The sequence below is a fragment of the Leptonychotes weddellii genome, chromosome 13, assembly GCF_054177405.1.
Source record: "Leptonychotes weddellii isolate Sample4059 chromosome 13, ASM5417740v2, whole genome shotgun sequence".
NCBI lineage: Eukaryota > Metazoa > Chordata > Mammalia > Carnivora > Phocidae > Leptonychotes > Leptonychotes weddellii.
Genome location: NC_138381.1, coordinates 60,623,753 through 60,647,102, shown reverse-complemented (window position 1 = coordinate 60,647,102; position 23,350 = coordinate 60,623,753). Strand labels below are relative to the sequence as shown.

At 47.5% G+C, this 23,350-nt stretch overlaps 1 protein-coding gene across 5 annotated transcripts in view; it reads left to right on the top strand.

Annotated features, from left to right (window-relative positions):
* Positions 1-17,196, top strand: part of OSBP2 (oxysterol binding protein 2) — a 134,200-nt gene extending 117,004 nt beyond the window's left edge. For 4 of the 5 annotated variants that reach the window (XM_081801799.1, XM_081801801.1, XM_081801802.1 and 1 more), the window contains 9 exons: positions 1,382-1,433; positions 1,684-1,830; positions 2,913-3,158; positions 5,666-5,786; positions 6,070-6,173; positions 6,248-6,343; positions 6,424-6,608; positions 15,110-15,336; positions 15,572-17,196. In XM_081801799.1, the coding sequence (XP_081657925.1) occupies positions 1,382-1,433; positions 1,684-1,830; positions 2,913-3,158; positions 5,666-5,786; positions 6,070-6,173; positions 6,248-6,343; positions 6,424-6,608; positions 15,110-15,336; positions 15,572-15,717 (1,324 nt within the window). In that variant the 3' untranslated portion in view covers positions 15,718-17,196. The remainder of the gene's footprint in view (positions 1-1,381; positions 1,434-1,683; positions 1,831-2,912; positions 3,159-5,665; positions 5,787-6,069; positions 6,174-6,247; positions 6,344-6,423; positions 6,609-15,109; positions 15,337-15,571) is intronic. The other variant, XM_081801800.1, reaches the window with a different exon arrangement.
* The last annotated feature ends 6,154 nt before the right edge of the window (positions 17,197-23,350 follow it).

Below are 23,350 nucleotides of genomic sequence, written 5' to 3'. Positions count from 1 at the left end.
GGACAGCGACCTAAGTGACCGCAGCCTGTGCTGCCCTCTGCCACCTTCACAGAGTCACAGAGCCTCCCATGCTCCCCCACGGGTGGGCCCTCAGGCAGGGCACTCAGCCCCCCACGGATGAGGGACTCCAGGCTTCCCAGCGGCCTTACTCCCGGCATCTGATCTGCTGCCCGCCACGCCCCATGCTGCCTTCATGAAGCCCAGTCCGGGGAGGGGGAGGCCGGCAAAACCCCTGGCTGCTCCTTTTTTGCCTCTGTGGACCGACATGGGTCACCACCCCCGTGTCCTAGTTTCTCCCAGGGCAGGGGCCTTTGGGATCTCTCTAACCCCTCAGGAGTTTCTAGTCCTATCAACTGTTATTTCCAACTCAATCGTGGTTCATTTCCCAATAATATTTTAAGATTTGCTTATATTGCTCTCAAAATGAGCTTGGCTTGGCTGTTCTGACTTTCCTTTCACTTTATCACCCAGCAGTGTCACCTTTGCGGACCCCTCCGGCTCCCCACCCACCCCTCCCATATCTGGAGTCCCCAGGGGCCTGGGCTCCGCCTCCTCCTTCGTACCCCCACCCCAGCCACCTTCCACACCTCAGCCAACAGCCCCAGGCCTCTCTGCTGCCACCTGACCAGCAAGCAGGTGACCCCTGTACTCAACACTCTTCATTGGCTCCCTAGGCTCCTGACACAGCCCCAAGGCCCACACTACCACCTTCCCTGGTAGTGTAGCTCCTCTGGACTGCAGGCGGTACCTTGTCCGCAGTGACCCAGTGAATCCTTCCCATTCCCTGAGGCCCTGACTGCCAAGTGCCTGTCCCTCACCCCAGCTGGCCCAGGTCACCTGTCCTTGGGGATCCTGAGCTCAGAGCTTGGGCCGCTCAGCCATACTGCCCCCTGCTGCTCTAGCCAACCATCTCACCACAAGTATTCACAGGCACAGGCATGCATCTGACCCACTTCCTGCCCTTCTGGAACCCCAGTCTAGTGCGAGAGTCAGACCAGCAGACAGTGAGGACACAGTGGGGTCTGTCTGTGATGGAGGGGGCCCCGCCTAGGAGGCTCTGCCAGAGGAAATGGCCACTCCCAGCTTCATCCGGGTCCTGGGTCTGCCAGTCCCAGGAGGGGGCTGTATGCAGGGACCTCAGGTGACTTTGCTCGAGTGGCTGCTCCTACGGGGCATCAATGGGTGGGAGCCCCTCCAAATCACTGTCCTGGGCCCCTCAGCCCAGCTGAATGTCCCAAACTGGAGATGTCCCATTGGAGAAGCAGCTTTGGAATAGGCTGCCCCTTGCACCCCACTGAGGGGTTTGGATAGAAGGTGGCCAGGTCCCCTGGAGGCCTGAGGATTTGTAAATAACTTACCTCCCCTTTTGTGTTTCTTGCAGAAAAGCAGAGGGTGGGACCACAGGCTCAGTGGACTGGACCTCATCAGATAATGTAAGTGAGAGGGAAGACCCCAAGGGTGGCTGGAAGGCAGGCTGGCACTTTGGGCTCCAGGCTCCTGGGGTGGGCTCAGTGCCCTGGCTGCCTTCATCCTGGTCTAACCCATCAGCCAGACTGCCCCCATGCCAGCGCCATGCCAGTGGCCAGCTCGGTGCTCGGACTGCACTGGGTAGAGGTGAGGGCCAGGGCTGGGGGGCTGAAGGGGCACCCTGGCCTCCGCTCACAGGCATGTTCTCTCTGGCAGGTGCTAGATGGTGCCTCGCTTGTGCCCAAGGGCCCCCCCAAAGTCAAGAGGCGTGTCCGCATCCCTGACAAACCCAACTACAGCCTTAATCTCTGGAGCATCATGAAGAACTGCATCGGCCGGGAGCTCTCCAAGATCCCCATGCCGGTAGGGGGCTGGGGCGGGGCAGCTGCAGTGGGTCCGGGGGGCGGGGGGGCTTTTTTGTGATGGATGAGGAGGAATGGCCTCTGTGAAGTACCAGCAGCCTGGGTGTCATTTTCTTAAGGACACCTGAGGAGCATGTAACAAATTATCCAGTCGTGTTCAACGACATTGCCAAAGTCCCCTGAGAGCAGAGGTCTCAGGCTCTGAGGGAAGGAGCGAAGGAGGGGCTCTGCATTGATCAGAGATGTGGGGACCCCCACAGCGCCTCTGCACCTGACAGGGCTTCACGGTGTGCCAGCTCTCCCGACCTCATAGATGGGGAGTGGCAGGACTGGGCCCTCCTCTGGGCGGGGAGCGGTCTCTGGCGCCCACGCCGGCCAGGTCACACAGCGGGCTGAGGGCGGGGTTGGCATCTGCGTGCCACCAGGCTCTGATGGCATCTCCAGGGAGGAAGAGTTTGGGGTTCGGGCCAGACTTGGCTTCACTGTGTGCCCCGGGACAAACCCCTTCACATCTCCGGCCTCTGTGCCCACACCTGCAAAGTGGGGAGAGTAATGGCGCCCACATAACAGTGTTGGGAGGATGAAAGGGGAGAACGCAGGGCAGTCCCTGCCTGATGGCTGGCCCAGGGTCGCAGCCCAGCATGGTGAGTGACCCTGCCCTGCCCAAGGCCAGGATGGGGGGGCACCTCCAGGAGCTTTCACCAGAAAACTAGCATGATAGCTCAGAATAGGAGGAAAACCTACTCAGCCAGCCACCCATCCATCCACTCACTCACTGATTCTGACTCGGTGCCGAACAAGTCAGAAACTCTGGTCTTTGTGGCATTTACATCCTAGGAGGGGAGAGTGACAGGAACCATAGTGAGAGGGTCCGAGAGACAGCAGGTCCAAGAGCGGTGGGGGCCGGAGGTGAGCACATGGAGCCGCGGGTTCAGACAGGGCTTTAGACAGGGTCATCAGAGGATCCTGACTGTGAAGGTGCCATCTGAGCGGCAGTGTCCACGAACCCCTGAGGAGAACAAGGGTGCCGTGCCGACGCCAGGCCCGCGCTGGGAGCAGCGCCTGACGGCCGCCTGTCCACAGGTCAACTTTAACGAGCCCCTGTCCATGCTCCAGCGGCTGACGGAGGACCTGGAGTACCACCACCTGCTGGACAAGGCGGTGCACTGCACCAGCTCGGCGGAGCAGATGTGCCTGGTGGCCGCCTTCTCTGTGTCCTCCTACTCCACCACTGTGCACCGCATCGCCAAGCCCTTCAACCCCATGCTGGGGGAGACCTTTGAGCTGGACCGCCTCGATGACATGGGCCTGCGCTCCCTCTGCGAGCAGGTGAGGCCCACGCACGCTCTGGCCAAGCCACTCCTGCTAGGCCTGGGGGTCCTAGCGAGACGAATGGGACGCGGCCTCTGTCCCTGACATGCCCGTGCCCACAGGGCCAAGACGAGGTCCAGTCAGCAGCTGGGCCTCCTGCAGCAGGGGCAGGTCTCCCGGAGACAGCCGGGTGAGGACAGAGTCAGGGCTGGTGTGTGGGGAAGGGGAGGGCCCCCCCCCTCCGTCAGGAACCATGCAGCAACCCTCGAGGGACATGTATGCGGTGCTATCGGGGAGTCCAGGTGGACCAGAGCGGCGGAGGTGGCAGGCAGAGGGGAGCCCGCGCCGTGTGGGCACCCTGGTCAGTGATGGTACAGGCCTGGAATGTGAGGAGCTTCTCGGGTCCAGAGGTCCTGCCCTGGGGGGCGGCGAGGTCAGCTCGCCCCATCCCTTCTCTATGCCTTCCCCACAGAGATGCATATTCTCCTCACGGAGCAAAACCAAACCCAGGCCCTGGGGTCTGGGAGCCTCCACAGTAGCATCTCAGCCTGAGCTTTGGCGCCCTTGTCTGAAGGGGTGATTCTGTTGGTACCTCCCTGGGTGCTGGGAGGACCCAGTTAAGTGCTGCGTGAAGGCACCCAACATAGAGCTTCCCAGGTGGGCTGCTGGACATGAGCCGTGGGCCAGGCTCTGTTCTGGGCCTGGGGTGGAGCTCAGAAAGCAGACGTTTCACAGTCTGGTGGCTAGTTGAAAAGGCGTGCTCTGGCTGCAGTGTAGCCCTACAGGAAGCTGGTTAGGGTGGCCACACCAGGGGGACGTGGGAGGGCAGAGCGCAAGCTGCTTAGAAAGTAGAGCCTAGGGATTTGCTAATGCTTTGGATGTGGGGAGAGAGGACAAAGGAGGGAGGGAGAGAGGCAAGGGAAAGTAGCAAGGATGACCCTGGCGTTCTTGGCCTGAACTACTGAGTGAATTCACTTCTTCATTCAATAGAGTTGACCAAGTACCCCCAAAAGCGCCAGGTGCTATACAGGCAGCAGCTGGGAAGTGAGCGGATGGGGTGCCTGTTCTCCTGAGGGGGGCAGTGAGGGACAGGTGCTGTGTATGACAGATGGTTCTGGCTCCTTCAGAAAGCTGGCTAAAGCCCAGAGTGAGGGAGAAAGGAGCGCACAGGTCAGACAGGGAGTGGGCAGGCAGCCTGAGGCCTCTGGTTTCACTCTGTGTGGCAGGTGGAGGAGTCAGGACACCGGCCTTGTTTTATGCCCCCACCCCCCAACCCCTGCAGCAGAGAGTAAAGCCTACAGACGCTCTGCGCCACCCACTGTGGCCTGGTGAAGGGGAGGGGTGGCTCCTAGATGCATTTTGAAGAAAAGAACAGCCTAGATTTGCTAAGGATTAGAGCAGGCACACAAGAAAGAGGGCCAGGGATGACTCCAAAGCATTTGGTGTGAGCAGCTGTTAAGACTAGGTCATCGGCCTGAGCAGGAAGCCATGACGCAGAGCGCCAGAGCCAGCCCCTTGGGGTCCCATCCCTGAGTTTGCCAGTGTGCTGGGCTCTAGGGCACATGGGGCGCTGGCCTTGGGCGACAAGGAATGGTTGGCGGGTTTGACCTGGGACTCAAACCCAAAAGGCAGTGAGGTATCACTGATGGTGACAGGAGGCAATGAGCAATGCATGCGGGCGCGGCAGGAACTCTGGTCAGTCCAAAGAGCCGCCGGAGTGGAAGCATCCAGTGGGCAGCTGGAGCGCACGGCGCCAGTCCCAGCGCAAGGCTGGGGCCGGAGCCTGACTGAGGCTGTGACTCAGCGAAGAGGTGCCCTAGGGAGTGAGGAAGCTGGGGAGAGGCTGGGCCCCAGGACCTGCGACCAAAGGAGCCACAGAAATGAGGAAGAACAAACAAGGGGAAGTTGACAGGGGCGTACTAGCAGGTGAGACAGCCATCAGGGGCGCCCAGTGCCGTGAGAGGAGGCGGGAGGTGCTAGGGGGCCCCCGCGGGGCTGTGCAGAGCTTGCTGCACCACCCTCCGCGGACTCCTGCTCTGTAGCCAGGCTGCCCAGGAGGGAGGCAGGGCCCAACGCTGCCACTCAGTTCAAATGGCTTCCCCGACCTGGGCCCCCTGTGCAACATGGCCCTTTGCGGATGAGTGGGGCGGCCACCTGGAGAGTGGGCACAGAAGCCCTCGCTAGAGCATCACACCTCACTTCCTAGCCCTCAGCACAGCTTGTCACAGGGGCCTCCTTGAGGCCAGGCTCTGTCGTCACCCCATTTCAGAGCCCAAGTCCAGCGGAGAGATGCCTCGGCCCCCTTCTCCCAACCACAGCAAGCCCAGGACAGCCGCCCAGGCTGGTCCCACTGCCGCACCCTTGCTTTTCCACTCAGAGCACCGTCCTTCCCGGGGGCCTGCTCCCAGGGCCATGGAGCTGGTCGTGCTGAGCACAGGGCAGGCTGTCCCCCCCACTTAGCTGGATGGGGAGCAGGCCTGGGTCCACGTCCAGCAGACGCTCATGTCCTATGGGTCTGGTCTCAGGTGAGCCACCACCCACCATCAGCTGCACACTACGTGTTCTCCAAGCATGGCTGGAGCCTCTGGCAGGAGATCACCATCTCCAGCAAGTTCCGGGGAAAATACCTCTCCATCATGCCTCTAGGTGAGCTGGAGCCCTGTGCTCTCCCAGGACAGAAAGACATTCGGGATAAGGGGGAGGGTTTTACCAACCCAGAAGCCAGCTTGGGGCCTCCAGGAGTGACAGTCTCTCTGCAAATCTGTTCCCCACCTCCCCAGGCTTCCTGGATGCCTCCCTGGCCTATATCCTGTCCCCAGTCGACATGAATACTGCTTCCAGTTGTCAGGACCCTGGGACTGTGAGCAGGCAGGCTGGCTGGGGTCTAGCATGGCAAACCATGACCTCTGACCCTATATCTGGCCTTTAGGTGCCATCCACTTAGAATTCCAGGCCAGTGGGAATCACTACGTGTGGAGGAAGAGCACCTCGACTGTACATAACATCATTGTGGGCAAGCTCTGGATCGACCAGGTCAGGCGGTGCCCTCAGGGAGGGGGGGCGTGTGGCCTCGAAGTGGGCCACTGACCACTACCCTCCCTCACCAGACAGGGGACATCGAGATTGTGAACCATAAGACCCAGGACCGGTGCCAGCTGAAGTTCTTGCCCTACAGCTACTTCTCCAAAGAGGTAGCCCGGAAGGTAAGCAAGGCCACCTCTTGGAGCGTTGGGGGGGCCTGGGGTGGGGCGTGTGCCTATGCCAATCCTGCCCATGTCCACAGGTGACAGGAGTGGTGAGTGACAGCCACGGCAAAGCCCACTACGTGCTGTCAGGCTCGTGGGATGAACAGATGGAGTGCGCCAAGATTGTGCAAAGCAGCCCCAGCAGCCCCGGCTCGGATGGGAAGCAGAAGACAGTGTACCAGACGCTTCCAGCCAAGCTGTTGTGGAAGAAGTACCCGCTGCCGTGAGTGGGGCTGCAGGGCGGGTAAAGAGCAGGCAGGGAGCGGGAAACAGAGGCAAGGGGCAGAGGACAGGCCAGGGAGCCTGCCCGGCCAGGCAAGAAGCAAGCAGCAGGCACTGGGGTCGGGACGGTTCTGTCCCCATGCAGGCAGAGACGGTGTTCTGCAGCTGACATCCCAGTGTGGGAGCCAGACACTCGGCCGTAAATAAGCGTGACCTTATCCGGTGGTAGCAAGTTCTATGCAGACTTTAAACAGGCTGATAAGGACAGAGTCCCCACAGTCCAAGGAATGAAAACCAAATGTGAAAATCAGTGCAAGAAACAGAAAACTATAAAAAGTGACACAGCAGGTTCCAAAGAGAGCAAAACAAATTCTACAAAGGAAAAATTAAGTAACTGAACTTGAGAACTCCAATTGGGAAGGTTTAATACAATCCATCAACAGAAGAAAAGAAACACTTAAATAGAGAGACAAAACCTGGCAAAGACAAAAAGCTAACAGAGAGAAAGCTTACCACCTAGTGACCCAGAGGGAGTCCCTGGAGCAGCATCACCAGCAGCCCTGGGAGCCCATAAGAGTGAGAATCTCAGGAAGATCCCGAGGGCAGCCATGCGCACGTCAGGTTTGAAAGCAGGGTCTAGGGTACTTCTAGTCAGAGTCTAGAAAGAAAGAGACCATATCTGAAGAGCAAACAGAAAAGAATCTTCCACACCAAATCTATACAGTGGAACTGTTGAAACTAAATCAAAGAGTTGTGAAAAAGACCTGTATGACTTTCTGAGGAATAGCAGACTGACAGCGGTCTCTTCCTCAGCAAAGATGGAAGCTTGAAGACGGTCAAATGAGATCTTCCATGTGCAGAAAGACTCACTGCCAGCCGATGATTATACACCCAGCAAGAACATGTTTACAGAGTGTTGAAATATTTTATTTTCAGACTAATAAAAACTCATTTTGCCACCAGCAGACCCACATTAAAGGATATACCTCCTGCAGAAGGAAAGTGATCCCAGATGGAAGATCTGAGATGTGTGAATGAATGAAGAACAAAAACTATGTGAACCTAAGTGAACAGTAAATAAGAATAGAAATGTCTTGCGGGTTTTAGAATCTAAACAAAATACAACTGTGTGATCATATAAGTCAGAAGAGGGATAAATGGAAGGAAACTTCTCAAAGGCCTTTGTGCAACTCAAGAAGGTCAAGATGTGCGGTAACTTTTGGCTATGTGAAGTCTGCATAATTCCTAGAACAACCACTAAAATAATGTTTAACTGGAATCCTGGAAGGGAAAGAAAGAAATAAAAATGGAAAGGAAAGAGAAATAGTTAAATAATGGAGATAAATTTCCCAGAATAAAAACAGAGATGGGAGACCTTGAGTTGAAGGGCCTGTGGAGTTCCAGAGACAAGAGATAAAGAAAAGCTTTCACCAAGACCACACTATAGTGAAAATTAAAAATGCCAAAGAGAAAATTCTAGTAGCTTCAAGAGAGGAGTACAAGCAGATTACAATGAAGGATAAAGAATCAGATTGACAGGGGCGCCTGGGTGGCTCAGTCGTTAAGCATCTGCCTTCGGCTCAGGTCATGATCCCAGAGTCCTGGGATCGAGCCCCACATCAGGCTCCCTGCTCAGCGGGAAGCCTGCTTCTCGCTCTTCCGCTCCCCCTGCTTGTGTTCCTTCTCACGCTATGTCTCTGTCAAATAAATAAAATCTTTAAAAAAAAAAAAAAAAGAATCAGATTGGCAATCAGAAAGATTGACATCTTTCAATAGCCAATGTTTGGAGTAATATTTTCAAGTAATGAAGAAAGCAAAATTAGAAGATTAAGATTTTTATCCAGACAAGCTATCATTTAATAATGAGCACATAACAACAACAACAACAAATGTCGTCAGGCAAACAGCCTCAGAAGGTTTGCCACACAAAACCCACAACGAAAATGGTATTAGACATAGTAGTTTGTTTATTTATTTTAGAGAGAGAGAGCAAACGGGTGGGGCAGGGGAGGGAGAGAGACAATCTTTTTTTTTTTTTTTTAATATTTTATTTATTTATTTGACAGAGAGAGATACAGCGAGAGAGGGAACACAAGCAGGGGGAGTGGGAGAGGGAGAAGCAGGCTCCCCGCAGAGCAGGGAGCCCGATGCGGGACTCGATCCCAGGACCCCGGGACAATGACCTGAGCCGAAGGCAGTCGCTTAACCAACTGAGCCACCCAGGCGCCCGAGAGAGACAATCTTTTTTTTTTTTAAAGATTTTATTTATCTGACAGAGAGAGAGACACAGTGAGAGAGGGAACACAAGCAGGGGGAGTGGGAGAGGGAGAAGCAGGCTTCCCGCAGAGCAGAGAGCCCGATGCGGGGCTCGATTCCGGGACCCTGGGATCATGACCTGAGCCGAAGGCAGACGCTTAACGACTGAGCCACCCAGGCGCCCCCGGAGAGAGACAATCTTAACCAGGATCCACACACCCGGTGCTTAGCTGACATGGGGCTCAAGCTTAAGACTCTGAGATCATGTGAGATCATGACCAGAGCTGAAATCAGTAGTTGGATGCTTAACCAACTGAGCCACCCAGGCGCCCCTAGACATAGTACTTTAAAAGGGGGAGAAAAAAAAAATCCAGAAGTTGCTGCAAAAGACATATGAAGTAAAAGAGAAATATTCCCATAATAATGCAGAATTTAAGATGTAGATAATGTTAACATGTCAGGATCTGAGGGGAGTTGAAACGGACACCAAGGGATGTGAAGGATTGCTAAGTTCTTATTAGAAGGAAGAGACAAATATAAGATGTTAAAATAGTAAGAAAAGACTAAAAAGAAAAAGGACAAATAAAAACAGTAAATCAACACAACCGGAATAGGCCCAAGCATAACAAATAAAAGTAGCTGAAACTCACCAGTCAAAAAGCAAAATACTGACTGACTGGATTTTTTTAAAATCCAGATATATGCACCTTCTAAGAGATGTCAAAAACAAAGACACGCAGAGGTTGAAAGGAAAAGACATATCATGGGAATACTAACTGAAAAAGCTACAACAGCTATATTAATATCAGATAAAATAGACTTTAATAAGACAAAAGCATTACTAGGGATGGAAGAATTGCTACATGATAAAAGTCTGAGTTCTTCAAGAAGATATGAGTTTCACTATGCATGTAATGAAACAGCCTCAAAAATATACAAGGCATATATTGATAGTAAAGGGAGAAATTGATAAATCCATCACCATGGTGGGAGATTGAGAGACTTCAATATACCTCTCTCACTTGTTGATCAGTCAGCGCAGGGGTGGGATCAACAAGGATCTGAAGAGATCAAAACAACACAGGATGTCCACATACTTGCAGTTGCAACAATAATAGAACATACCTTTTACCCAGTAGACATGGAATGTATGCAAAGATCTATTGTGTACTGAACCCTAAAGAAAGACTCAACAAATTTAGAGGGTAGCGTACAGACCACATCTATGATAAGACAACTAAGTCAGAAGTTATGAACAAGATGACAAAAAGTCCTCACGTGTTTGGAAAAAATTGTTAAGTTGCTAAATAACTCATGGGTAAAATAATAAATTAGAATGGAAGTTTTAAAATACATAAAATTGGGGCAACTGGGTGGCTCAGTCAGTTAAGTGTCTGCCTTCGGCTCAGGTCATGATCCCAGGTCCTGGGATCAAGCCTCACATCTGGCTCCCTGCTCAGCAGGGAGCCTGCTTCTACCTGTCCCTCTGCCCCGCTTCTTGTTCTCTCTCTTAAATAAATAAAATCTTAATATAAAATAAAATAAAATACCTAAAATTGAGAATGGACGTAACAAAGGCAGTGCTTTAAAGGAAATGGATTGCCTTAAATAGGCACATAAACAAGCTCATTCATTTTGAGACTATTTCTTTTCTGAGTTTCTAATCTAAGAAATTAGAGAAAGGTCAACATATAAACCAGAAGAAAGAAAAAAACTGACTTTAAAAATAAGAGCAGAGGGCGCCTGGGTGGCTCAGATGGTTGGGCGTCTGCCTTCGGCTCAGGTCATGATCCCAGGGTCCTGGGATCGAGTCCCGCATCGGGCTCTCTGCTCCTTGGGAGCCTGCTTCTCCCTCTGCCTCTTTCTCTCTGTCTCTCATGAATAAATAAATAAAAAATCTTTAAAAAAAAAAAAAATAAGAGCAGAGATTAGTAAAATAGAAAAAATAAAATAGAGAAGTTTAAAAAGCCAAAAGTTGATTCTTCAAGAAAAAAAAAACTGACAGAAAACTATTGGCAAGACTTACCAAGAGAGAATATAGAAATAAATATTATTAATGAAGAGTTTAATATGACATACAAAGTACTAAGAGAGAATTAAAATTCAGATGAGGACAAATTCTTAGAAAAATATAACAAGAACTGAGTCTAAAAGAAATGAAAAGCATGACTAGTCCTATAATCAAAGAAACTGAAGAGGTAGTTTAAAAATTCTCACAGGAAAACACAAAGCCCAGTTAATTTTGTAGGTGAATTCTACCAAATTTTCAAGAAATATATTATCCCAATAGTATATAAAATCTTCCAGACCAAAGGAAAAGAAGAAATGCTCTCTTTTCCTATACGTGAGGCCAGGATAACCCTGATACCAAACCAACCTAAAAGAGTCATAGGAAAATTAAAGTTCTACCCTATTTCACTCATGAATATATAAGCAAAATTCCAAAATAAGACATCAGAAAATCCAACAGTGTATAAAAAAGAAAGCATTCATCAATCCTGTTGCATTTATCATGGGCATGCAAAGATGATTTTATGTTAGAAAATCCAGGGGCGCCTGGGTGGCTCAGTCATTAAGCGTCTGCCTTCAGTTCAGGTCATGATCCCAGGGTCCTGGGATCAAGCCCTGCATCGGGCTCCCTGCTCAGCGGGAAGCCTGCTTCTCCCTCTCCCACTCACCCTGCTTGTGTTCCCTCTCTCGCTGTCTCTCTCTCTCTGTCAAATAAATAAATAAAATCTTTAAAAAAAAAAGAAAATCCACAAATGAATTCATCACATTAATAAATCTCAGTAGATTCAGAAAAAGCATTTTAGGTGTCTTAGTATAAGGTTATATGCAAAAGTCAGTTGCATTTCTACACACTAAAAGAAAACAACTAGGAAATACAATTTAAGAGAAGACAATTATCATACCAGAGGAGGATCTTGTAATAAATCTTATATTCAATAAGATAATCTTGTAATAATAGAATAACATAATATATAATATGTAATATATAATATAATAACATAATCTTGTAATAATCTTATATTCAAGACCTCTATAGAGAAAATTATAAAACTTTACTGAGATATTAAAGAAGAGCTAAATCAATGGAGAAAGACACAATGTTCATAAATAGAAAGATTTAGTATTACAAAGATGTTATGATCTAAAGAGGAGATCAAACAAAATCCCAGTAGTGATTTTCATTGCTTGATATAATGATTTTTAAATTTTTATTGAAGAATAAAGGGCCAGAATATTTCTGAAGAACAGAGAAATAAGGACTAGCCCTACTAGATATTAGGACTTATTTTGAAGCTGCAATAGAACAGTGAGCCTGGAAACAGACCCATGGATGTATATATCACCTAACAAAGGTGACATGAGATCATGTGGAAAGATGGCACTGTTCACTAAAAGATTTGGGAAAATGGTTATCCATATGGAAAAAGATTACCTGAATCTCTCCCTTACATTAGAACAGAAATTGACTCCAGGTAAAGGTCTTAGAAAAGGTATTCAGCTTGATTTGCTGTTAAACAATAAGTTAACTCTAAGGAGAAAATACTGATGAGCATCTTTTAGACCTTAAGGAAATAGATCTTAAGACACAGAACAGCACTGATGCATGTAACTATATTAAAATATTTTTTTCATTAAAAGAAGTTTTGCTCGTTAAGAGACAACTTAAAGAAAGTGAAAAGACAATATATAAATTTGCAGAAGATAATCACAATACTTAATTCCTGACAACAGATCAGTATTGTGAATACATGAAAAGTATTTGGCCAGAATTAAAAATAATAACTAAAAAAAAATCAAGAACACCTCCTCCACAAATAAAGCAAAAACAATTCGGCAGAAAAAGTGCAAGAGTCACGAGCAAGAATTTCACACGAGAACAAATACATATGACCAGTCATCATATGAATATGATCAACATCATTGGTAATCAGGCAAATGAAAATCAAAACTGCAATGAGACCATTTTGCTTTCATTTAATTAAAAAAAAAAATGAAAAAGTCTACAGTATCAACTGTTAAAGAAGATGTAGATCTACAATATTTTTTACCCATCACTGGTGGGAATGCAAATTGGTGCCTGGTCACCATGTTGAAAAGCAGGTTGGCCTTACCTCCTAAAGAAGAATATCAGACTCTATAGCCCAGCGGTTCCACTTCTAGTTACATACTCGAGAAATTCCTGCAAATGTACAATGGGAACCATGCATAAGATTACTCCAAAGCAAAAACTTATAAACAACCCAGATTTATTGAATGAATAACTGTGTTATTATTCACAGGAGGGAATATTACACAGTAGTTGAAACTAATGAACCACAGAAACATGCAACAATATAAATTTTAGCAGTATAATATTAAGAAAAAAAAGCAAGTCCCAGAAGATTACATACATCCGTGTTGGCCTCGTCCCAGTGCCCCTTCTTCTTACACAGTTAAAAACAAATATGTAAATATATGTATATGAAAACACATAAATACATGCACATTTAAGACTATGTAAAGATGCAATAAAATTAGATTAAAAGGTAAGCAAGGGACTGAGGAACCCAGGAGTCGTGACAGCTACCTGAGAAGGGGATGGATTGGTGAGTTTTCCATATGGTTAGATGTACGTTTTGTCAGGATTCTACCTTTTGTTTAGAGGTTCTTCTGGTGGTCAAGCAGGCCATGCAAGGACCAATAAAAAGAGGGTGTCGTGTAGCAAGGATCATGACTAATCCAAAGCTGTGCACCTGAGGTCCAAAAAAGGAGAACACAAAGAAAAAAACAAGATAGATTTAAATCCAACATATCAGTAATTACATTAATTACTCCCATTACAGGTATAAGATTTCAGATAAGTTTTAAAAATCCAACTATATGTGTTTTACAAGAGCTACATCTAAGTAAGAAAAAAAGATTGGAATAACAGGATGGAAAAAGATATGTCCAGAGAAATAACAAACAAAAGCTGCTGTAGCTATATTAATGTTGCAAAACAGACTTTAAAACAAAAGGTAAGACGGGAGGTAAGGGGGACATAATGATAAAGGTTCAATTCACTAAGATGGGTTTTAAATTTGAACCTATCATGTACCTAAAAAACACAGCCTCAAAATATTTACCACAAAAGCTGGTAGAAATACAAGGAGAAATGGATTAATTTACAACCAATATAGGAAATTTTAACAAAGCTCTTAGTAATGGCTAGAAACAGGAAAAAAAAAGTTTGAACCATAGAATCTACCAGACAATTATAGAACACTGTACTGAACAACTGCAGTAAACACTTTCTCTTCAGGTATACATGGAACATCTGCAAAAACTGACCATATACTGGGTCTTTCAGCAAATTTCAAAGAACTGAGATTATACCAGTATACTGTCTGTTTCCAAAGCAATTATGCTAGAAATAAAGATAACTAGAAAGAATCCCCAAATGTTTATAAATTCAAGAAATATACTTCCAACTAATCCACAGATCAAAGAAGATAGAGTGGACATCAGAAAATATAACTGCATAAAGGGGCGCCTGGATGGCTCAGTCCCTTAAGCATCTGACTCTTGATTTCAGTTTGCCTCATGATCTCACTTGAGATCAAGCCCCCCATCCGCCTCCGTGCTCAGTGTGGAGTCTGCCTGTCCATCCGCCACTCCTTGCTGGCACTCTCTCTCTTAAATAAATAAAGTGCATGATAATTAAAGTAATACATATAAAAGCTGTGAGATTCAGCTAATGCAGTACTTGGAGGGCAATACCTAACCTAAAACGCACATATTAGAAAAGAAAAGCTGCAAAATCATGAGCTCAGCAACCATCTCATGAAGTTGGAAAAAGAACAGCAAAATAAACCGCAACAAAGTGGGAGAATATAAAAGTAAACTCAGTAAGGTAGAAAAACCTAAAAGAGGATCAACAAAGTTTCATCTTCAACCAATGAAGAGAGTGCACGAACCTCCACCATGACTGTTCAGAATGGGGGGGGAAGGCACATTTAACTCACATCACAGATGTGAAAAGAGGACATCGCCATGTCCTCGTCGTTAAAGCAGTAGTAATGAGATTGAAAAACGGGTGGAAATCGGCAAATTCCCAGAAAAGTAGAATGTAGCAAAACAAATGCAAGTCGGTGGAGCGAGTGTGCAAGGTGCAGGCAGTAAAAGAGGAAGGAGCCAGCCGCTGGCTGGGCGAGTTCCAGGGGTGGACACGTGGCCCAGGGGCCCTGCGGGACCGCTCACACCGCCCTGCCGCCACAGGGAGAACGCCGAGAACATGTACTACTTCTCCGAGCTGGCCTTGACCCTCAACGAGCACGAGGAGGGCGTGGCGCCCACGGACAGCCGCCTGCGGCCGGACCAGCGGCTGATGGAGAAGGGGCACTGGGACGAGGCCAACACGGAGAAGCAGCGGCTGGAGGAGAAGCAGCGGGTGTCGCGGCGCCGGCGGCTGGAGGCCTGCTCGCGGGTCTGTGGCACGGAGGAAGGTGAGGCTGGGCGGGGAGAGAGGGGACCCTGGGGGTGGGGAGCGGTTCCCGGAAGGAAGGGATGCCCCAGGGGTGGGGAGAGGGGGAGGAAGGGGCACCCCAGGGACAGGGAGGGTGCGGGGGCAGGCAGGGTGGAAGGAAGCTGTGTCCTGGGGGCAGGGAATGGGGGAACCAGGGAAGGGGGCGGACTGGGAAGAGGCCACTGTCCACCCGCCCGCCCACTGTGCCTGCCCAGCAGAGAAGGAGGCTGATGTGTACGTGCCGCTGTGGTTCGAAAAGAGGCTGGACCCACTGACGGGGGAGACGGCCTGCATGTACAAGGGCGGCTACTGGGAGGCCAAGGAGAGGCAGGACTGGCACATGTGCCCCAACATCTTCTGAGCGCCACCCCTACTGCAAATACAGGCGCCTGCACAGCCTGGTCCACCTCTTCTTTAATGCACTCAATTTAGTACTCAACGGCCCTCCTACCCACGCCTCCCCCTCCCCACACCTCCCCCCCCTTTTTTAAAAACATTTTTGGGGCTCCCACCTTGGAAGGAGTAAGTGCTGACCTGCATTCTCTTCAGCTCGCAGGTGCCCTCGGTCACCCGAGCCCCTTCATTATGGACTTGGGTCCCACTGGGACCCCAGCTCCCAGTTAACACAACTCAGGCAGGCTGGCCCAGGCCCTGGGCTGCCCCAGTCACCAGCCCCACCCAGGGAGGCACTGGCCCCTCCTGAGGAGCCACATTTGACTTTTTTAGAAAAAACGATCTCCATTTCTTTCCAGCCAAGACTTTAGTAAATATTTTTAGCACAGCACTTAGCAGACAACTTTCTAAGTGTGCTTTCTTGCCACAAACATGTCCTGGCAAGAGCCCCTTCTTTTTAAGACATCAGGAAGCCAGACCCCTTTGAGCAGGGAGCATTTTGTCACTCAACATAGCAGGGCCACATCTGTATCGGAGCTGCCCAGTCAGCGGGAGCACAGGACTCCACAGAGAAGGGAACTGGAGGGGCCACCTGGCCCAGGAGAGCACAAGTCAGTTGTCTCTGAAGCTACAGCCGCACCCACTGTGGGGGAGGGGGCGCCGAGCAGCCCCCATGTAGATTTGAGGGCATCAGCCCCTTGCCTTGCCTTGGCCATGTTGAGGCTGCTCCCCAGCCCTAGAGAGGCCAGGAAGGGCTGGGGGGCAGGGCCTGCAGGTGCTCCCCACCCCAGAACCAGGCCCCAGATCAGCAATAAGAACAAACATTTGGCTCAGCCTGGGCTGGTGCCCACAGGCACCAGAGACCCAGTGTCCCGCCTCGGCCTCAGGCACCTTCAGGGTGCCCATCTCCACACCCCCTGAACTCTTTTATTTGCCTGATTTATATATATATGATATATAAATATATAAAGATAGCTATTTTGCTTAAATTTCTATGGTATGTGGAAATTAAAAAATGATGAAGACAGGGCACTCCTGTCTGAGTTTAGCCCTCCTGTCAGCTGTGCCCTGCCCTCTCCTCGGACCCCCTTCCAAAGGCTTCTGCCAATGGTGGGGGTACTGGGCCACCGTGGCCACTGTCCCCGCCCCTCAGAACCCCCACTCCAACCCCTCCCACTTAAGTTTGGTCCTGAAAATTCATCACAGGGTTTTTTTCTGTATACTCCAGGACTGATTTTGTTTTTATAAAAAAACAAAAGTGAAAACACCAACGTATGAAATGCCTTAGGGTGCCCACTCAAGAGGCAGGGTGGGCTGGGTGGGGTGGGTGGCCCCACCAGGCCTACAGCAGAGCTGTGCAGTGTACCTCTTCTCAACACTGTTTGTGAGGGAGCACCTTCTGACCGGTAATAAAAACCTTGGATTTGGAGTTTTCCAAGGCCCTGTCCCTGAGTGTGTCTGTGACTGGATGGATCAGGGCTGATGCAGGACAGGTGACAGCCTATAGGGCAGCATGGGGCGGAGCCTGGGACGTTCTGCTCTGCCCTGAGGAAAGCAATGAAAAGCTGGTCTAAATGCGGAGGGGAGAGAACAGGGGTGGGGGGGGGTGTGGAAGACTCGTTGTGACAGGGTCTGGGCCAGGAAGGCTGCAGAGGGCAGAGACAGAAGCTAGCGGAAGGCTCACAGCTTTGCCTGGGGCTGTCTGGGGCCAAGCCAAGGCACCCACGCGGCTCTTCTCTTCGAGGGAAGCCCACCTTGGTGAGTTCCAGGGTTACTCGATAACCACGATAACGATAACTTGGACTGCTTCTGTTGTCCCAGGTTGCTAAGCAACTCAGATCACTAGCTCCCAGGACGGGCCTAGAGCGGCTTGGTCTGGCCCATTGTGGGGGGCCTCCCACTGCCAGTGCTTCCACGTGAGAAGATGGGGTGGGGCAGGGCACCACAGGAGTAGCAGAGCCAGGCTCCAATCACCTGCCCTGAAGCCCCAGCGCTGTGGGATCCAAGGCTGGCCCTGCACAACACCTGCCTTACCAGGGCCTTGCTTTCCCACCTGTGGGGAGGCAGGCACTGGTTAGTCCTGCAGCTCTCACTGGCTAGAAGGTGCAGGGCAGGTGAGGCAACCCCAGCATAAACCTGAACCCAGGGGGGTGGGGGCAGTGGAAGGGGGCCTGCCAAGGGAGAAGATGGGCTACATGGGCAAAGCCCAGAGGTGACAAAAGCCAGTCCACTGAGACAAAGTGAGGGAAGAGCCTGGAGTGGAGCCAGGCAGAGCTCTGAACAGGGAGTGACATCAGGGTGACGTTCTAGAACCCACTCTAACCAGATCACAGAAGATCAGCCTACTCTCAGCAGTCTATCCACCAGCCATCACTGAGTAGAAAAGGTCATAGAAAAAAAGATTCTGCAACATAGGCCATATGGGGCCTCAAAGTACATCTGACAAAAAGATGCAAAAGACCTTTACAGATACAACTTTAAAATTTTACTGAATGATAGAGAAGACCTGAGTTAAAAGGAAAACACCATCTTCACAGATGGCCAACTCAGTTATGTGGGCTCTTCCCCAATCTACAAATCCAACATGATCCAAATCAAAATCCTGTGAATATTTTTTAAACACTTGACAAATAGATTGTGAAATCTACATGGGAGAATTGAGCAATTCTTAAGAAGAGGGGGAACATGGACTTGACCTACATATACCCAAACATGTTAGAAAGCTACCAACAAATTGCTTCCTTTTTCTCCACTGCACTCTGGCATGATGTGTCATACCATATATTTTATTCATTTGTTGACTATCTCCCCCACCCCACAATGGACTGTGAGCTTCATGAGAATAGGAATCATGTCTGTCTTACACACTATAGCATCCCCAGTGCTTGGCACATAGGAGATGCTCAGTAAATAGGTGTTGAATTAATTCCAGGCCAGAAGGCCCAGACAGAGCAAAGGCTCAGGGGGATACTCCCCAGAGCCACTGAGAGTGTGGCTGCAGCAGCAAATTGTGAGGGGGCAACTGGGAAGAGCTGAACCTAGGGACCTAGGAAACCCCTGCTCCCACAAACTCTACAATCCAAGTCTTTGCTCCTGACAGACGGTGGGGGAGGAAGCCTGAAGTTCCCTTATCCCCAGGGCTGGGGCTCAAAATAAAGTGGGTAAAGGACACCAGATAGAAAAATGTCAAAGTGTAGCACAGAGACACCATCAATGCAGTTTCTTATTCTTATATGAAGCTGGCCAACATAACTTCAACAACAAAACCTGGTAAAGACAGCACGGAAAATATAAGAACTGTGTATTTCAATCTCACTTTAAGAACAGAACCTGGGTGGCTGAGTTGGTTAAGCTTTTGACTTCAGCCCAGGTCATGATCTCGGTGTTCTAGGATCAAGCCCCACACTGGACTCCCCAGTTGGGAGTCTGCTTGTCCCTTTCCCTTTGCCCCTCCCCTGCTCATGCGCTCTCTCTCTCTCTCTCTCTCTCAAATAAATAAATAAATAAATAAATAAATAAATAAATAAATAAAGTCTTTCCCTTTGCCCCTCCCCTGCTCATGCGCTCTCGCTCTCTCTCAAATAAATAAATAAATAAATAAAGTCTTTTTAAAAAATAGAATTTTCAGGGCGCCTGGGTGGCTCAGTCAGTTAAATGCCTGCCTTCGGTTCAGGTCATGATCCCAGGGTCCTGGGATTGAGCCCTGCATCAGGCTCCCTGCTCAGTGAGGAGCCAGCTTCTCCCTCTCCCTCTACTTCTCCCCCTGCTTGTGTGTGCATGCTCTCTCTGTCAAATAAAATCTTTAAAAAAAGAGAGAATTTTCGGGGCGCCTGGGTGGCTCAGTCGTTAAGCATCTGCCTTTGGCTCACATCATGATCCCAGGCTCCTGGGATCGAGCCCCGCATCAGGCTCCCTGCTCCACAGGAAGCCTGCTTCTCCCTCTCCCACTCCCCCTGCTTGTGTTCCCTCTCTCGCTGTATCTCTCTGTGTCAAATAAATAAAATCTTTAAAAAAAAGAAAATTTTCAAAAATCCAAATAGCAAATAGAATCCAGCCACATACCAAAGACTAATACCTCAAGTTGGTAAACCCATGCCCAAGTTAGGTTTACCACAGAAATGCAAGAATGGGTCGGTGTTGGGAAGCTTTTCATTATAAATCATTCATTATATCAACCACCCTTGTATAATACTAGGCATGCTAGATAAAATTTTAAAACATCTTAAAAGCATCCATGAGTTGGAAAGAATATAAGGAATACTTGGGCCAGATATTAAGTGAGTGTAGAAATATGGAAAGGTACGAAGAGTCTGAAGTCTGCTTTTCCCTCATAGCCACTTACTGTACCAGTGAGCTTAAGTTTTCACCGCCTCAAATGACACTTCCAAGGTAGGGTATTTAACATCAGATGTCCACCATAAAGCTGGACTCCCAAAGGTCTATACCTTTGATATAATGAATCCAAAATCAAATACAGGAAAATTGTTTGTCTTAAAGATTGGTCCTAAGCAGAGCAGAAAAGAATCCCCTAAGAATTAGTAATTGGGAGCAGACCCTCTCCTGGTTTGGTTTAATAGCCAAATACATACTATCAGATAGTCCAATAAAACCTTTGGCAGAGAATATAACATGGTCTCAAATTGGCAATGTCCCCAGTCACATGAGAGAAGCAAAGAAATCCTCTCTGAGGCTCTCCCCTTCATTCCAGGTCTTATGGAATCCCAGATGTGACACTGCAAGGAAAATGAATAGCTTACAGTGTGATATCTCTAAACACACAAGGAAACACAATACACAAGTTGGCCCATGAGCATAGGCCAACAGAAATAACAGCAGAATCAGACATAAAACTCCATATAGTGAAATTATCAAACACAGAATATAAAATAAGCACATGTAATATATTTCTAGAAATAGAAGGTTTCTAAAATTTTCATTCCTGAAAATGAGTGAACACTATTTTAAAAAAACTAAAGAATTTCCAGAAATTAGAAAAAAATCACTAAAAATAATATTAAAACATACTACTGAAGAGAATAGTGACATAGAAGTAAGATCTGAAGAAAGTATCCAGAATACAACACAAAGATGTGAAAAATATGAAAGAAGAGACATGGAGAATAAAGTGAGAAGGTCCCATATGTGTCTAATCAAAATGGAGAACTCTTTTTTTTTTTTTTTTTAAGATTTATTTGTCAGAGAGACAGCTTGCACAAGCAAGGGGAGTGGCAGGCAGAGGGAAAAGCCGGCTCCTTGCTGAGCAAGGAGCCCGACGGCGGGACTCGATCCCAGAATCATAACCTGAGCCGAAGGCAGACGCTTAACCGACTGAGCCACCAAGGCATCGCGGAGCATAACTCTTTAAAGAGTTAATGATTTTAAAATTTCCAAGAAGTCATGAGAAAGACCAACATACAGAGTAAACCTCAACAAATCCTAGTTAGGAAAATAAAAAGACATCCACAGCAAAATACAATAGAGTGAAATTGCAAGACTCTTAAAACAAAATCTTAAAAGCAGCCAGCTTTGGGGTAGGTGGTGGGAATTACCTTCAAAGAGCACTGATCAGACTAAGAGTTGACCTCCTAAGAAAGAAGAGAAAAGTGATTAGAGGAGAAAATGTTAGTATTCCCAGGGAAAATATCTTTCAGGATCCAAGGGAAAATAAAGGTATGAATAAAAACTTACTAAAACAGTATTAAGAGACTTGTGGAGTTAGACTTTGGTGGGTTAAGTATTTGGTAAAACACACAGAGTAATCACTAAAGAAAGAATAACGGATTTCCAAAACAAGGGAAAACATTGTGTATGGGGGGCGGGGGGGAGGAATTTTCAGTCAATCTAAAAGAAGGCAAGAAGGAGGAAAAAGGAATGCAGATAAGGTGGAATAAAAATTACAAAATCAGACAGAAATAAGTCTGTAATGCATCAATAATACACAAAATTTAAGTAAGTTAAATCTTTGGGTAAGAATAAAAAGTATCTAGAATAAAACAAAATCTTGCTATATACTGTTTACAAGAATACACTGAAAACATAAATATACAGACAAGATAGACTTTAAGGCAAATATGTATTTCTATATGTCAACTCCTATAAATAAAAAAGTCACTTTGTAATGATAAAAGATAAAATTCACAAAGCTCTAAAACTCCTATGCACCTAATAACATCTCAAAATAAAGTAAAACAGACACAATCACAAGGAGAAACAGATAAATCCACAATCACAATGGAAGATTTTAACATACCTCTCCCTGTAGTGAGAGCTCAGAGAGGCAAAAAGTATCAGCAAGGTTTCCAACAACACAATCAACAAACTTGATGTAATGTACACATAACTGCAGAATATATATTTTTGAAATGTACATGGAACATTTTGAATATTAACCACATATTTGGGCCAGTCATAACGCCTCAGCAAATTTCAAAAAATTAATACACAGACCACATTCTCAGACTAAAATGAAGACGGTTTGGGGCGCCTGGATGGCTCGGTCGTTAAACGTCTGCCTTCGGCTTAGGTCATGATCCTGGGGTCCCGGGATAGAGCCCCACATCGGGCTCCCTGCTCGGCAGGAAGCCTGCTTCTCTCTCTCCCACTCCCCCTGCTTGTGTTCCCTCTCTTGCTGTGTCTCTATCAATAAAATAAAATAAAATAAAATGAAGACAGTTCAAAATCAGTAACAAAAAGGCAATTAGAAAAAAAATCCACTCTTGAACATTAAGAAACTCTTTTAAATAACTAATGGATCAGAGAAGAAAACAAAAGAATTATACAGTTAAAAATTAAAATGCTAAATATCAAAACTTATAGAACAAAGGTAAAGCAGTATTTACAGAAAAACTTATAGCATTGAAAGCTCATGTTGTAAAAGAAGAAAAACTAAAAAATAATGAGTTAACCATCCAGTTAGAGTAAGAAAATGAACACTAAGACAAACTCAAAGGAAATCAAGATCAGAAATTAATCAAAGAGAAAACAAACACAATAGAGAGGATGATAAAAGCTAAGGTTGATTCTTTGAAAAACTAAAATTGTCAACACTGATAAGGAAGACAGAGAAAGGGAAGGAAGGAGAGAGGAAATGGATGAACCTAAAAAACACTATTTGAAATAAAAAGAAGACATAAATATAAATGCCATAGATATTGTCAAATAAGGATATTAGGAACAACTTTGTAACAATAACTTTAAAAACAGATAAAGTTCTAGAAAAATATAACTTAAAACTGACTCAAAAATTAGAAAATCCTGAGTAGTAGTATAACCATCTTTAAAAATCAGTTTAAAAACTCCCCGCAAGGGTGCCTGGGTGGCTCAGTCAGTTAAGTGTCTGCCTTTGGCTCAGGTCATGATCCCAACATCCTGGGATCAAGTCCCACATCAGGCTCGAGTCTGCTTCTCCTTCTGCCCCTCCCCCTGCTTGTGCTCATGCTCTCTCTCTCTTAAATAATTAATTAAATATTTTTTTAAATAAAAACTCCCCTGACACATATACATACAAAACTCCAGACACAGCTGACCGAGGAATAATCAGCCTTACAGAAACTATCCCAAGAGTAGAAGAAATAATCCCCAACTCATTTCTTAAGGCTAGT